This window comes from Ranitomeya variabilis, chromosome 2, assembly GCF_051348905.1.
Source record: "Ranitomeya variabilis isolate aRanVar5 chromosome 2, aRanVar5.hap1, whole genome shotgun sequence".
Lineage (NCBI taxonomy): Eukaryota > Metazoa > Chordata > Amphibia > Anura > Dendrobatidae > Ranitomeya > Ranitomeya variabilis.
In genome coordinates, this window is record NC_135233.1 from 197,662,176 (window position 1) to 197,680,061 (window position 17,886).

Here is a 17,886-nt window from a genome sequence, read left to right on the forward strand (position 1 = left end):
ATGCCGCACGTAAGCGCAAACAGCGTGCTAACGAGACTACAGAGGACAGACAGAAGCGCCTGGACACTGTTAATGCTGCTTGCAATAAACGCATTACTAATGAGTCTTTTGAGGACAAAACTAATCGATTAAGTAATAAAGCTGCTGCTGCACGCTCTCAACGTTGCAAACATAATATTTCCACGTCCTCAGTCATAGATTCTGCCCACAATACAGCTTCTTTGTCTCCATTCATAGAATGTGTGCAGCCTGAAGCTCCTTTAACCGTTGGTAAATCTGCACGTAAGCGCAAACACTGTCCTACTTACACTCCAAATGATAAACGCCGTCGCCTGTACACCATTAAGTCTGCTTATAAGACATGCTTCACACCTGACTCTTCTAAGGCAACAAACAAACCATTACCAAATGCAGCTGGTGCACGCCGTGAACGGCGCAAAAAAACCTGCTTGCACCTCCATATTAATAAACCCTGACCACGATACACCTTCCAACTCCTCAGTAATTGAATCTGTGGACAGTGAAGATCCTCTACCAGGTCCACGCTTTATATATGTTGGCTTAAAGAAACATTCCAATGCTCCGTTACCACAACCTGTACCTCAACATCCTACAGGTTTTACTAATGATGACAGTACCATAGTAGAACACTCCTGTGGTCCTATGAACTATTTATGTGAACATTGTCAAGCATTACATTTTAATGCTGAGATACCAGCAGATAAAAATTTTACTCTGTGTTGTCACAAGAGTAAAGTGCATATACCTATACCCCAATATCCCGAGGTCTTTAAACGATTGCTGACAGGGGAGAGTGAGTTCAGTAAGAATCTCATGGAAAATATTCGTAGTATTAACAGCTCATTTGCTTTCGCCTCCATGGGTGCCAATATATCCCCTCCACCTGGACATGGCCCTTACTGTTTCCGTATACATGGACAAATATATCATCGCACTGGAACCCTACATCCCAGTGATGATCAAGTTCCAGCTTATGCCCAACTGTATATTTTGGATACCGCTACCGCGAATGAACAACGTTTAAACTGTGAACAAAATCAAAAATGTCATCCCACTTTGATGAGTATAATTGCTCTTCAGTTAGACAATGTGAATCCCTTTGTTGCTGCCTACAAAATGTTACGAGATGTGGAACATGAAGAACATCTTAAAGCTGAAGCTAATGGCACTCTCATGCCAAATATCATCATGGCCCTTAAACAAGATCGGAATCAAGACCCTCGCCGATATAATAATCCAACTGTCAATGAAGTTGCTGTCGTATTTGAAAATGACAATGGAGAGCCACCATTTAATCGTGATATTTTAATACATTTGCAACCGGACCCCAAAAATCCTTTGGCGCCAAGAACACAACAGGTCAGCATTCTACACAGTAATTTAGATGCTTTACTCTATCCTTTATTTTTCCCTTACGGAGACCAGGGCTGGCATGATGGCCTCAAGCAACAAGGGCAAAGTCCACGCAGAGTTACACAACTGCAATATTACTGCTATGTGCTGTCTGTCCGTAATCAGTTTAATCCACTCCTGAATGGTGGCAAACTCACTCAGCAGTACTTAGTGGATGCTTATGTGAAAATCGAGGCAAATCGCCTAAATTATATCCGTCAACACCAAAAGGATTTGAAAGTAGAGGATTATTGTGTACTCCAGGAACATCTCCAGAAAAAATCCATTGAGAAGGGCATCCCCATTGGAAAAACGGTCATTTTACCATCTTCGTTTGAAGGCAGTCCCAGGAATATGCAGCAGCGGTACCAGGATGCCATGGCTATTGTGACTAAATATGGTCGTCCTGATCTATTCATCACCATGACCTGTAATCCGAAATGGAATGAGATTACTGAGAATTTGGAACCTTGGCAGCGTGTGGAACATAGACCTGATTTGGTGGCACGTGTTTTCAAAATAAAACTGGAAGCACTCTTAAAAGACATTAACAACGGATTATTTGGGAAAGTTTGCGCTATGGTTCATGTAATTGAATTTCAAAAACGTGGCCTTCCACACGCTCACATTTTGATTATTCTGGACAGCAACTCCAAATTAAGGACTGAGGAGGACATAGACAATACAGTGTGGGCTGAAATTCCCAATCCTACCCACTACCCTCAGCTCCATAAAATTGTTCTCCAACATATGATTCATGGTCCGTGTGGAGAACACAACCCAAATTCTCCCTGTATGGATCTGGGGAAGTGTACAAAAGGTTTCCCTAAAGATTTGCAACCAAGAACCATCATAGCTAAGGACGCCTATCCTACTTATCGCAGACACTTTGGCCCATCTTTTCAACACCATTCTAACATGATTGACAATTCGTGGGTGGTTCCATATAATCCGTTCCTGCTATTAAAATACAAGTGCCATATAAATGTCGAAGTTTGTGGTTCCATTCAGGCTGTGAAATATTTATTTAAATACGTCTACAAAGGACATGATAAAGCCAATCTTGAAATCTGCCAGACTAACATCCAACATGATGAAACACACCAATTCATGGATTCAAGATATGTCAGTGCATCAGAGGCAGCTTGGCGAATATTCTCATATCCAATGCATAAACAATCTCATAGCATCATTCGCCTTGCTGTACATCTACCGCATTCTCAGCCACTCTATTTTCATGAGGATGACTCTATTGGAAACATCAAACAAAAGCTCCATCAAAATTCTACACTTATGGCCTACTTCAAGCTTAATCAGAACGACCATCATGCTCATATTTATTTATACCGTGAAATTCCCGAAAACTATGTTTGGAAAGAAGGTTCTTGGGAAGTTAGAAAGCGAGCAGGTGGTTCTGTGATTGGACGAATGTATACTGTCAGTGTGAAAGACCAAGAACGCTACTATTTAAGATTGTTATTGTTACATGTCAAAGGTGCAACCAGTTTTGACAGCATAAAAACTGTACACGGAGTCACACATGAAACCTTTAAAGATGCGGCATTAGCTCTTGGCTTACTATTTGATGATAGTCTGTGGAGAAATACATTACTTGATGCCAGTATTCTCAACATGCCAGCACAGCTACGTGACATGTTTGCCTACATTTGTATTTTTGGTCCTCCAGCTAAACCTCGGGACTTATGGGATGAATTTAAGGAACACTTTGTAGAAGACTACTGCTATGCATACCACTCCGACACTCTGGAGTGTGTCAATTGTGAAGGCTATGCTATGACAGATGTCCAACATGTTCTTAAAGCTCATGGCAAAACTTATACTGATTTTAATTTGCCACGTCCAGTCAAGAAACAACACCTCCTCCCACAGTATGATAAAGATTATGAGTTATCAGCAGCTGCTGAAATGAAAGCTACTCTAAATGAGGACCAACTTTTTGCTTTTGATGCTATCACTCAAGCTTTAGAAGACACTAATTCTACAGCAAAGTGTTTTTTCCTTGATGGTCCTGGTGGCAGCGGAAAAACGTACCTATATCATCTACTCCTACATCAGCTAAGAGGACAAGGAGACATTGTGTCACCTGCTGCCACTACTGGAATTGCCGCCAACTTGCTACAAGGTGGACGAACCATTCATTCTCTTTATGGGATTCCAATTCCTGTGAATGAAACATCTGTTTCCAGGATTAAGAATGATACCGATGCAGCAAAAGATTTGCACAGCACTAAACTTTTTATTATTGATGAGTGCACAATGCTATCCAAATATGCATTGCATGTCATTGATAGAGTTTTACGTGATGTCATGACAACAAATGTAGCTCACAAAGAAAAAACACCGTTTGGAGGTAAAGTGATTGTTTTTGGAGGCGACTTTAGACAATGTCTTCCTGTCATCCCTCATGGGACAAGAAGTGATGTTGTAGAGAGCTGTATAAAATATTCACAACACTGGCAACATTTTACTCGCCTGCCACTTATTAACAACATGCGCTCCATTGATCCTCACAACAGCAGTTGGTTGCTTCAACTGGGAAATGGTGAACTATCTAATGAACATAACCTTGGAGATGATGTAATTGAAATTCCTCCAGACATGGTATGCACTGGCTCTTTAATAATTGAAATTTTTGGAGATAATCTTTGTATTGATGTGAATGACACCGAAAGCATAAATACAGCTGCATCTCATGCAATTTTATGTCCAAAAAATGAGGACGTTGAGAAAGTCAATTCCCAAGTCATGGATTTATTGATAGGTGACTATACTGAATATATCAGTGATGATTCCATCGATCCTGATGAAGCTGATGACCTCGATCAATACCCACTTGAGTTTTTGAATTCACTAACACCAACTGGAATGCCTTCACATCGGCTGAAACTTAAAATTGGCACCATTGTCATGTTATTACGTAATCTGAACACGAACAAAGGTCTCTGCAATGGTACGCGGCTCATTGTCACTGCCTTACATGCCAATATCATACTGGCTAAAGTAATTAGTGGGTCAGCAGCAGGAAATGTGGTATTCATTCCACGAATTGATTTGTGTCCATCAGAGACTGGATTACCTTTTAAATTAAGACGGAGACAATTTCCCATCAAGCCCGCATTTGCAATGACCATAAATAAATCTCAAGGCCAGACCCTCCATCGAGTTGGCATTTATCTACCAGAACCTGCTTTTGCCCATGGTCAATTGTATGTTGCTTTTTCCAGGGTGAAGCAATGTTGCAATGTGAGGGTTAAAGTGGTTAATACACCACTTCAAGGACAATTATTGGCTGATAGTACTAAAGTCTTCACACGTAATATTATCTACAAAAATATTTTAGTTTAAAGTTACTTTTCTTTTTTTTCATTATTCAGTTTTTCTAATAACATAGACAGCAATAGGCAAATTCTATGTATAGAGATAAGGAAAAAAAACAAAAACAAAAAAAAATTAGTGTAGCCATAGACATATAGATTTTAAGTACTTATGTAGGAAACTAGACTGTGGCCCGATTCTAATGCATCGGGTATTCTAGAATATGCATGTCCCCGTAGTATATGGACAATGATGATTCCAGAATTCACGGCAGACTGTGCCCGTCGCTGATTGGTCGAGGCAACCTTTATGACATCATCGTCGCCATGGCAACCATTATGACATCTACGTCGATACTGTGCCCGTCGCTGATTGGTCGAGGCGAATTCACGGCAGACTGTGCCCGTCACTGATTGGTCGAGGCAACCTTTAAGACATCATCGTCGCCATGCTGTGCCCATCTCTGATTGGTCGAGGCCTGGCGGCCTCGACCAATCAGAGACGCGGGATTTCCAAGACAGACAGACAGACAGACAGAAAGACAGACAGACAGACGGAAAAACCCTTAGACAATTATATATATAGATACGTATATAACATACGTACTCATTAGCATATAGGGTTAATAACTCTATATCATATCTACATAAATTTAGAAATATGATATATCAATACATATTTTTATAGGTAAGTAGAACACACATTAAGTACAAGATGTAAGATGTGTATCATCCAAATGCCTGTATTTGGTGATAGGAACCTGTATTTGAAGCTCCAGCAGTATAGCTGCTGAGAGATTTCATTTTGTTTTTAAAAAGGGTGAGGTTTTTGTGAACAGGTAAGAGACGGGTGGGATGGCTGTTCACACACATCTCTATCTCCAGGTGTGTTCTGTACATAGAAATAGATATATAGATAGGTACCTATTTAGATAGATAGGGAAAGAATAGAGATTTTGCTTTCACATCAACATTTTTCTGCTATTTGGAGAATTTATGGTGGAAAAAAGGCTATTTCTGCACTTCCTGCCTAAGGGCTGACCCACGCCACTCTTGCTGTAAGTTGCATGCAATGTATACGGAATTTGTACTTCACTTGCGGCAGGTGCGGCACATGTGGTTTCTGCAGTTTTCGCCACAAAATCTCCACTTACCAGTGTTTTTGTTGTGGCTGCATTTAATGCAATTGTCGAAGCCGCGTTTGCCGCATTTACTGCAAGTTAACTCCAAGCTTCATCTACATTGCATGGCACTTGCTGAAAGTGTGTTGTAGGTCAGTTCTTTGGTGCCAAGTGTGGAAGTTGTATTGTTTTTAACATTACTTCTGCAAATATCAGAAACATGCAGATGTGAAAGAGGTTTGAGTATTAAGAAATAGGAATCAGTTAGTTAGGACCCATCAGTTCAAAGGCTACCGTGACGTGGTTGATGGGCATGCTTATATTAGCCCATCGGTGTACTATGAACGTTGATTTCTTAAATTTTACACTTCTGTAAAAATAAACACAAAAAATTTGGATACACAAAAAGGCTTTTATTTCTGTTGTATTTATTAGAATTATTTAAAATGAAGGCTTAGCTAAGCCCAAGAGATGATTAAAAACGTTTCATACCAACCCATCAGATGTAAAATTACTGTGAAAATACCTGATGGGCACACAAGTATGCGCCAGTATGGGTACTAAGAGCTTTTCCACATAATAATGAAATATTTTAAAATGTCATAGAACATACCAATATAGATAGTTATTGATACATATTATTTATTATTTACATTATTGTTCTTAAGCAAAGAACCGTTGTTGTGGCATTTGCCACAACACGCAAAGTTGTTGTCTGATATCTTTCATCACTCCCCTCATAAGCATGTTCATGGATCCTGTGTAACTGTACCTTAAATAACAAGAATTGTCAAGAGCTGGTGAGTGCAGCCATTTTTTGTTCTTTCTTACTATTATTTATTAATTGTATTATTCTTACATTTGAATAAATAAAGTATATATGGATTCTAGACTCCCGATTCTTTAGAATCGGGCTGCCATCTAGTTTACTAATAATCTACTATAGCTTATTGATTATTTAGGATTTATGGATCTTCACTTATGGGATTATTTACAAATACTATATTATACAGTAGTTTATTCATTCTAACTGCTGCACAAAGGTCACACCAAGCTTTACAAAATTAAAAGTGGACGTGGACATTCACGTCTTTGTCTTTACTTGTATGGAAAGGCTTCATTTCATGATGTCACGACAGACAATGGGGCAGATTTATTAACTCTCTGATAACTGGGTAGTCATAACTTAGAGAAACAAGGTTGCCTTCTTAAAAAACCATCTCTACCCCCTTGTAGAGGTGGTGTTGGGTATTTGGCGTTCTTACATATTCAATTTAAACAAATTACAAATACAAAGAAGAGGAATAAAAAAACAAACGAGCAGTACATTTTTGGGACATCACATGTTACAAGTATTGCGTTTGCCATAAATTTACCTGCTTACTTCCCATGAAGGCTCTGGTCTCGGTGTACAACGCCTTGATGCTAATGGCCACATCGACCGCTGTGTTTCTGCTCAGCAACTACACAAGGAGAATGAGCATGTAGTTAGATAATAACTCCGTATTTATGTCGAAACATTTTGTATCCCAAGTGATAGATGTATTTATTACCAATTCTTATACTCTTAGACCCTTTGAATATCCTCAATGAAGAGGATGTGGATCCCACAATGATCTCCCTCTTGAACATCAACACAAAGTTCTCCATTGGTGCCATTATCATCGGCCACCACGCTCACGGCCATCTCCTGGTTTATCGCTCCCCCTGAACCCCAGAGCCCTGTCATATTCATGCTCCGTTACGCGCTCTCATCCTCCTCGTTTCTATCCTCTCTCTCTCCCTTTTTGTTAGGTGACAGTTTCCCTGTGAGATGGAATTTAGAAATCAGAAATTCCGCTACTGATTTTTGGGTTTCGCTAAAAAGTCATGTGCTAATATTCTGCAGGTCAGAATGATTAAAACGATACCTGTGGTTTAGATATTTCTATACTTTACACATTCTTTTGCCCTGTGAGGACGCACATCTTTTTCATCTTTCTATGGCTGGAGCAGTGTGAGGACAAGCTATCATTTTTATTGGTGCCTTTCTGGCATACATACTAATTAGTGATCACTATTTATTCAGTTTTTTAGAGACGAGGTGCCCACAAAGCATTCAGATATCTTTTTTCCCATTCAGGATTATATGTTAATAGCTTAGAAATTTAAACATATGGCAACTATTGCATGTACGTGACTCAGTATATGAAGAAAACATGAGTTCTTGTTGGAATCCTGGGGAAATCTTACTCAGGGCGACCATTAATTATAATCTTTCACAGTAGAGGGAAGGTAATGGTTTACAGGCACACAGCTATCGGAAGGAGCACAGCTATGACACAGTTCTGAGCTGATGTCGATCACAGGGATTTTATACAAGCTTCATTTCATCACACAGAATCACTTCTCTTCATGCAATGCTTCATCAACATACATGAAAGTGTTTTCAGTTCACAGATAACCACTCTCTTCACACACAATGTCTTAACCAGTGCAGAACTGTACCTTGTTAATGCAGTGAAGTGAGGGAAGGGGATGAGTCCGGTGCTGTAGCTCTCTCATTTCGATCTTGATGTAATAAAGATGATTCTGGCTGTCCTGTTTCTATGATTACAGCAATCGCTTCCCAGGAAGAACTGGTCTATACAGCTTGTCTGATATCAGTCTGTCAGCAGACTCTCAAACACACACCTTACTCTTGGATGTCCAGGACACAATAATAACTTTCCCATTATCATTATCTCCTGGTGCTAAGCTAACCACTCCCTGTCTGCTATAACTATTTTAACCCCTATAGTTGGCAGATGATTTAAAATCAACAGTACAGCTTCTATCTGTCACACAACACCAAATATATTTATTTCTTTATAGATTAGACATATAGATTTTTATGTAACAAATGGGAACCGGAGGGACTTTTAGCGATTTATGCTGCCCAAGCTGTGGTCTCAAACATTCTTGCTGTTTTTTTAATATCCTGCTTTTACATTTCCATTCTGCCAACCAGGAAAAATAGAAACCAGACAGTGCAGAACCATGATACCTGTGTGAATAGAGCCCAGGAAACATTTTAAACAGGATGAATTAAAGGCCACATTCCCACGATGAGATTTTCATGAGTTTTTGTCGTTGCTGATTTTAGCCTTCTATTAGGTAAATTCGGTTACCGTACTTGTTTTTTTTCTTTTTACATGCGTTTTTATCTCGTTTTTGACTCTGCATTCTTTGTCTCTTTTTGGTGTGTCATGTTTTATATAAAGCTGCTTTGTTTTAGATATTTCGTAGTATTTGGCATTGACGAAACTTTTTGATACAGTCATATGCAGATTACACGCATTTTTTAACCGCAGATTTTCGGGAATTTTACAGGGAAAATCCACACATAAAACTCAACGCACCCACAAAAGAAAATGACATGTTGCGGATTTCCAACACGTTCCACAGTGCAGTTTATGCAGTGTAAAAAACAGCCCAGTAAGCTGGAGATTTCCATAAATCCCATCCCCTTTCCTGCAACTATAAGACGTCCTTTTCAAAACATACCGTTTTCCAAATACATTTTGCAATTTTTCTTAACAGATCTTAAATATTTTTTTTCCTACCTCAGGTGAATTGTTTATCTTGTTGGAAAAAGCGTCATTTAATACCCCAAAGCTGCCATTTACAGCGTGCGCCAGTTCTTGTTCTATGGCCTTGTGTGATTTAGCAGCTTCCCGGATTCTGCATAAAAACAGAGATATCACACAAATCCCAGATTGGTATGATGGTAATGTAGTTAATGCATTTTCAAAATATTGTGGTTTAAAGGGGTTGTCTAGGCTTGGGGCACAAGTCTGCATGTTAAGGATTGTCTGGCCCAGAGCGGGCGGGCGCGTGACCACAAGTATTTGATTTGCATATGTGTGGTCACATGCCGACTAGACGTGCACATATTCGCTCAATTACAAGTGAATTGACAGAGGCTGGACACGTCTAGTTGGAATGTGGCTGGAAGTATGCAAATCACATAGTTCTGGTCACATTACATAAAGAATCGGTACCTGCTAATAAGGTTTTCCGCAGAACTTGCAAGTTGTTGCAGATGAGTAAACTCTTCTTCAGTAAGGTACTCCATCGACTGTTGGGAATGAAGTCGTGGTCGAGGCACAGCCCTATAGTTTTCCCCTTTTCTTTTGTCCTCCCATGATTTTAAGGTGCTCTCAAACGCCTATTCGGGAAGAGGAAAATCATATAATAAGGAAATAAATCACCGTATTTGTTAATGAATTAAACATAGCAATATAATATTTTATCTTCTGGTGAAATCCTTGTGTCTGAGCTTTCACCAATATATCATGAAGGAAGAAAAGAGGCAAATCAGTGGAGTGTGCGACTCCTACATTTATGGAGCTATGGGCATTTTAATGGCATTCTTCACCTATATTGCTTGCAGAAGCTCCGCAGATATCCTGCACATACAGTACTTTTCCCAGCACATACCCTGCACTTATAGTGACTTGCAAAAGTATTCACCCCCTTGACTTTTTACCTATTTTGTTATATTACAACCCGTGTTTAAATATTTTTATATTCTGATTTGTATGATGCATCAACGCTAAATCGTCTAAGTTGGTAAAGTGAGAAAATATAGGCATAAATTAAATTTATAGTATGAACTAACTAAAAATTGTCATGTGCATATGTAATCACCCCCTGTAAAAAATTAAACACATTCTGGTGCAAGTACTTCCCTTCATAAGTCCCAAGTTTAGTTACAGGACGCCCCCCTGTGTGCAATCTAAGTGTCACATATCTGTCATTGTATACACTTTACCTTTTCTGAAAGGTCACAGAAGCTGCAACACCAATAACAAGAGGCACCACTAACCAAACACCATGAAGACCAAGGAGATCTCCAAACACCACCATGAAGACCAAGGAGATCTCCAAACAACACCATGAAGACCAAGGAGATCTCGAAACAACACCATGGAGACCAAGGAGATCTCCAAACAACACCATGAAGACCAAGGAGATCTCTAAACACCATGGAGACCAAGGAGATATCCAAACAACATCATGGAGACCAAGGAGATCTCCAAACACCACCATGAAGACCAAGGAGATCTCCAAACAACACCATGGAGACCAAGGAAATCTCCAACCAACATCATGAAGTCCAAGGAGATCTTCAAACGCGTCAGGGACAAAGTTGTTGAGAAGCACAAGTCAGGGTTGGGTTATAAAAAAAATCTCCCAATCTCTGATGATTCCCTGAAACACCATTACATCCACTATCATCACATGAAAGAATATGGTACCACAACAAACCTGCCAAGAGAGGGTCGTCCAGCAAAACTCTCAGCCCAGGCAAGGAGAGCATTAATCAGAGAGGCAGCACAGAGACCAAAGGTAACCCTGAAGAAGCTGCAGAGTTTGCAAGCAGAGAATGGAGTATCTGTCTATATAACCACGATAAGCCGTACGCTCCATAGAGGCAGCCTTTATGGAAGAGTGGGCAGAAAAAATGTCTTTACTTACACACAAAAATTGTTAGGCTCGTTTTGAGTTTACCAAAAGACATGTGGGAGACTCCCCAAATATATGGAGGAAGGTGCTGTGATCAGATGAGACCAAACGTGAACTTTTTGGCCACCAAAGTAAATGCTATGTCTGGTGCCAAGCCAACACAGCTCATCACCCCTTGAACACTATACCCACAGTGAAACATGGTGATGGCAGCATTATGCTGTGGGGATGTTTTTCGGCAACAGGAACAGGGAAAGTGTTCTGAGTAAAGGGGAAGATGGATGGTGAGAATTACAGGGATATTCTTGAGAAAAACCTGTTTCAGTCTGTCAGTGATGGCCCAAAGCATACTGATAAAGGAACACTCAAGTGGTTTAAGGGGAAAAAATATGTACATGTTCTGGAGTGTCCTAGTCAAAGCCCAGACCTTAATCCAATGGAAAATCTATGGTCAGACTTGAAGATTGCTGTTCACCAGAGGAAGCCATCTAACATAAAGGAGATGTAGCAGTTTTGTCTTGAGGAATGGGCAAAAATCCAAGTGGCAAGATGTAGAAAATGATAGAGACTTATCCACAGTTACTTGCAGCAGTAATTGTTGCAAAAGGAGTCTCTACAAAAGTACTGATTTTAGAGGGTGAATAGTTATGCATACTGAAGCTTTCAGTTATTTTGTCCTATTCGTTGTTTGCTTAACAGTTGCAGGCATGTTTTTACATGAACTGATGCAAACTTTTGTACACCACTGTACACCATCTAGCACATACAAGTACATTGTCCAGCACATACTCTGCTCAGCACATAAAGTTACATTTCCCAAAACATGCCCTGCACATACATTGCCCAGAACATACCCTGACCTTACATTACCCAGCACATATATTGCCCACCACATATATTGCCTAGCACATACCCTGCACATAAATTTAACTGCACATACATTGACCAACACATACCCTCCACATACAGGCATATTTCCCAGCACATACCCTGAACATAAATTGCCCAGCCCCAGCACATTCATTGCCCAGCACATACATTCCCCTGCACATACATTGCCCAGCACATACCCTGAACATACATTGCCCAGCACATACATTCCCCTGCACATACATTCCCCAGCACATATATTGCCCAGCACATACATTGCCCAGCACATACATTGCCCAGCACATACATTCCCCTGCACATACATTTCCCAGCACATACATTGTCCAGCACATACATTCCCCTGCACATACATTGCCCAGCACATACCCTGAACATACATTTCCCAGCACATACATTGCCCAGCACATACATTCCCCAGCACATATATTGCCCAGCACATACATTGCCTGCACATACATTCCTCAGCGTATACATTTCCCAGCCCATACATCTACCAGACTATACATTGCCCAGCACATACAATACATTGCCCAGCACATACATTCCCCAGCACATATATTGCACAGCACATACATTGCCTGCACATTGTGAGGTTTATTGAAACTCCTAGAGTGGACCCGCAGAACCACGACAACAAACCTCCCAAGGGCGAGCTAGCCAGATAGACCACCCCCTATACAGAGAGCGTTAGGGGCAGGCCCGAGGGAGACTATTGCCGCAGAAGCTGGAACCCGGGGACAGGGAAAAGGAGATTTAAAGAGAGTGGAAGAGCGTAGGACCGACGGAACGGGAAAAGACGCTGGACGGACAGATATGGACAGGATACTAGCGAGACACGAGGACAGCTGGAAATGATGGAGCCACAGAGGTGGCTGGGCAGGTCAGAGACACAAGGCTAACAGGATACAGAGGAGACACAGGGCAGACAGGATACGGAGGAGACACAGGGTTAACTAGATATGGAGGAGATACAGGGCAGACAGGATACGGAGGAGACACAGGGTTAACTAGATATGGAGGAGATACAGGGCAGACAGGATACGGAGGAGATACTAGACAGGCTGGACTGAGCGAGGACTCAGGACAGACCGCGCAGACACAAGAGAGAACCTGGGTCATAAGAAGCACAAATGACAATCAGGCAAAGAGCAGCGGAAGGGTTTACCTTAAATACATGGTGTGCAGAAGGACTTCCGGGTCTGGGTCCTCCAAGGTCACAGAGAGGAGGTGCGGCGCGCCTGTATATCAAAAGAGGAAGTACGCGTGCGCAGATGAAAAATGGAGTGCGAGGTGCGCATGCGGCAAGAACCAGGAAGCTGCGGTGAGTCAGGAAGAGGAGAGAGAAGGAAGTGCACCTGCAGGAGGAGCGCGCCGGAGCAGGTAAGTATGTTGGCAAACGGGAGGGGGGGCGGCTGGCGGAGCGACAGACATGGCAGCAGAAGCGGCGGCGCAGAGCAGCGCCGTGACACACATACATTCCTCAGCATATACATTGCCCAGCACACACTCTGCACATACATCTACAGCACATACATTGCCCAGCACATACCCTGCACATACATTCCCCATAACATACCTTACCCTGCACAAACGTTTCTGAGCACATACATTGCCCAGAACATAACCTGCCCATACATTATCCAACACATATGGGTACATTGACAGTATATACCCTGCACAAACATTGCCCAGCACATACATTGCAGAGCACATACCCTGCACATACATTCCCCAGCACATGCATTGTCCAGCATGTACATTTCCAAGTACATACATTGCCCCACACATACTGTGAACTTACATTGTCCAGCACATACATTGCCCCGCACGTACCCTGCACATACATTGCCCAGCACCTACATTCCCCAGCACATACCGTTACCGTACACATATATTGCCCAGCACATACATTCCCCAGCACATAACATGCATATACATTCTCCAGCACATACCTTGAACATACTTTCCCCAGCACATACCCTGTCTCTTGTAAGCATCTGAGCTCGGTTTTTGTGCTGTATCATTAGGACACCAGGAGGTTGCACCCAAGCTTCTCCATCCACTTGAACAGGAACTCCTTCTTCTCCCAAAATTGTAATCTTTACCACGCGACACTGTTAGATATATAAGGTACCGTTTAAATTTCAGTCCATAAAGATTATGCATTTTCTATGAAGAAACTTAATATATTCAAACCTTTAGAATGTTTCTTCCAGACTTAAGTCAGAATTATTCTTTTTTGCAAGCAGTAAGTGTTTGTGTCCCCATACACTATTAACCTATAGATATAAGGTTAATAGTGTGATAATGCTGTCCGGACGCCTCACTGAATGTGCAGCTGCCTGGTGAAATTGAACTTTACTCCTTTCAATAACTTGGGAAAGTTTGCATTCAATATTTTTGGGGCTACATCCATGTACACCGCCACTGGGGATGCAAAATCTGTTTCCTGAAGCTTAGTGTCAATAGTTCAGTACACTACTCCTGAGGAAGCTTCTGGTAAAAGGGAAACGTGTTGAGTCCCTAACACTAATTTAGTCCTCTGGATGTCATGTATTATCTTTACTGACGGTCAGTAAATATACATTTATACACTATAAAACCCAAGGTAAAAACATAGGGACCAAATGCCCAGTAATAAGTGAATACATAGTAATAGTACAAGAAAGTAACATATACTGTTTGATTAAAAAAACGTAAAAGCCATCCCACTGCAACAAGGTGTACTCAAATCGGGACGGCACTTGTTGTTCACCTCACTGCGTGCCAGCAGTCATCCAAATAGATAAGGGGTTTGTCTGTTAAATGGCCACAGGGTGAATGCACACCTAGGCAGTGCACTGACACCAACATATCAATCTTGTGTCACAACACCGTACAAGAGCCCTGGGAAGAGCGAGCGCCGACACTGCGGGAACGGCAGCGGCATGGCAGATCACTCCAGCACTTTGAGTGACAGTTCACTCTACAGCACATCAATACCAAGCCGGCTGTCAGTCAGTGCAGGAAAATACTTACAACTGCCACTCACTGTTTATCCAGCGGTGACTGACAGCTGAGCCGGCTATACCTCTATGCCTGAAAGTTGGTGGCTCCTGGGAGGAATAAAGATCATTTTCTCCCTGTAGCCGCAGCCAGCATTATAATGCTATTAAACTGCACATTGAACCTATATCTGCTGGTTAATAGCGTTTGGGGACATTACAGGTTCTTTTTAACTACAGTTCATACTAATATCTATAATTCTAATAGATAATTTTATTACTATTATTTATGCACTTCATTCTGACAATGAGAATGAAAGTTTTTTTCTTTCCAGATCTATGGTATGATACAGCAATACTGCAGCAATAAATAATAACAGTGCAAATATCTAGAGATTATGTGCAGCGGTGTAGATCACACTCCTGTATCAGGGTCACCTGTGCGATGCGGTGGTGCTGCAGATTGATCACACGGGACATCGCCATCTGAATGCTCCCAAACACAGCAACCACTTCCAGCTTCTTGTCATCAAAGGAGGGCGCCCCGAAATTCTGCAATGTAAAGATACGAGGACACATAACAAGTGCACCCGAGTAACTGCAGAGGATGCAGAGGCCGTGCCAGGTCCGGGGGGAAACTTACAGCCACATGGTGGGAAGCGGAGTCTCATAATCTATCTTCACAGTTCATTAATATCTGTATAGCTGTGTTATGTGACATCACTGTGTGCATTATCCCTGTATTATGCAAATTGCCTCTTCTGAGAAAAAGAGGACTTAACTCTATAGCGCCACCTGTTGCAAGTAGCGATCCTACAAGTCACAATCAACCCTCTAACGAGTTGTGCAATATGACTTAGGATAAAAGCCAAATCAGTATCTCAATTCGCAGACACGGTGTTTCGGGCTGTTGGCCCTCGTCAGTGCGAAGCATGAGAACTGATTTGGCTAGGTGAGAGGCTCTGGACTGGGGTCTAAGGGGTATCGTTTCTCCTTATGGAGAGTGACATACCATCTCTGGCTTGTCAAGGTAAGGAGGCTTATTTGCCGTGCAATGCTCCTCTGGGAAAATAAATATACAAATTGCCTCTTCTGAGAAAAAGAGGACTTAACTCTATAGCGCCCCCTGTTGGAAGTAGCGATCCTACAAGTCACAATCAACCCTCTAACCCTCCCTGTATTATCATTTATTATATATTATCTGTCTGCTGTGACAGCACTGTATAACTGTTATGTGACATCACTATGTGCATTTTCCCTGTATTATCATTATATATTATCTGTCTGCTGTGACAGCGCTGTACATCACTGTGTGCATTATCCCTGTATTTGATGTATGTATTATCTGTCTGCTGTGACAGCACTGTTAACTGTGTTATGTGACATCACTGTGTGCATTATCCCTGTATTATCATTATATATTATCTGTCTGCTGTGACAGCGCTGTATATCTGTGTTATGTGACATCACTGTGTGCATTGTTGTGGATTCTGTTTGTGGGCTCCCTCTGGTGGTTACTGCTGGTACTGGGTGACTTTGGTGGGTTGCGGCCTTTGGTTTCCACCTGTCCATCAGAGGCTGGGTGTTTCCTATTTTACCTGGCCTTTCTGTCATTCCCTTGCCGGCTATCAGTGTATTCAGATGTGCTCTGTTTTGTTCCTGCCTACCTGCTCCCAGATCTTTCAGGATAAGCTAAGTGCTGATTTTCAGTTGTTTGGTTTTTTTGTCCAGCTTGCTTATTATGTCTCTATGCTAGCTGGTAGCTCTAGTGGACTGAGGTTCTCCCCATGTGCCATGAGTTGGCACATGGGTTCTTGTAATCTCAGGATGGTTTTTTGATTAGGGTTTTTTGCTGACCGCTCAGACCCCTTTTGTATCGTTCTGCTTTCTAGTTTACAGTGGGCCTCTATTTGCTAAACCTATATATATCATCTCTATGTGTGTGCCTTCCTCTCATTTCACCGTCAATACATGTGGGGGGCAACTAAACCTTTTGGGGTTCATTCCTCTGGAGGCAAGTGAGGTCTTTATTTCTCTGCAGTGCTAGTTAGCTCTTAGGCTGGTGCGTGGCGTCTAGAACCAACGTAGGCACGCTCCCTGGCTATCTCTAGTTGCGTTTGTCAGGCGTAGGGCAGCGGTCAGCCCAGGTTCAATCACCCTAGAGCTCGTCTGTTATATATTTGTACCTTGCTTGTCCTGTGCTATCCCTAGCCATTGGGATTCATGACAGTATAGCCGGCCCACAAAGTGTTAATTGTTGGGGCTGAAGCAGGAGAAAAAGAAGTGTTTAAGGGAAATTTTTTTTTTTTTTTTTCCTTCAGAGTTTTGCTGCCTAGCCCTTAATTGCTGTCTAGCTGCTTCTTACCTCCTCTTAACCCTTGAATGGCTCTGATCTTAGCTGTTTAACATGGATGTCCAGAGTTTGGCTTCCAGCCTGAGTAATCTCGCGGCAAAAGTTCAAAACATACAGGATTTTGTTGTTCACACTCCCATGTCTGAACCTAGAATTCCTATTCCAGAGTTCTTCTCTGGAGATAGATCTACCTTCCTGAATTTCAGGAACAATTGTAAATTGTTTCTTTCTTTAAAATCACGCTCCTCTGGAGACCCTGCTCAACAGGTCAGGATTGTAATATCTTTCCTGCGGGGCGA

At 41.7% G+C, this 17,886-nt stretch overlaps 1 protein-coding gene across 10 annotated transcripts in view; it reads right to left on the minus strand.

Moving 5' to 3' along the window:
* LOC143804881 (diacylglycerol kinase eta-like) overlaps positions 1-17,886 on the minus strand; it is a 266,345-nt gene that overhangs the window by 17,811 nt on the left and 230,648 nt on the right. For 7 of the 10 annotated variants that reach the window (XM_077283417.1, XM_077283419.1, XM_077283421.1 and 4 more), the window contains 5 exons: positions 15,673-15,786; positions 14,203-14,364; positions 9,892-10,058; positions 9,454-9,571; positions 7,246-7,332 (listed from right to left, as the gene is read on the minus strand). In XM_077283417.1, coding sequence (XP_077139532.1) covers positions 7,246-7,332; positions 9,454-9,571; positions 9,892-10,058; positions 14,203-14,364; positions 15,673-15,786 — 648 coding nt within the window. The remainder of the gene's footprint in view (positions 1-7,245; positions 7,333-9,453; positions 9,572-9,891; positions 10,059-14,202; positions 14,365-15,672; positions 15,787-17,886) is intronic. The other 3 variants (XM_077283420.1, XM_077283423.1, XM_077283426.1) reach the window with 1 other exon arrangement.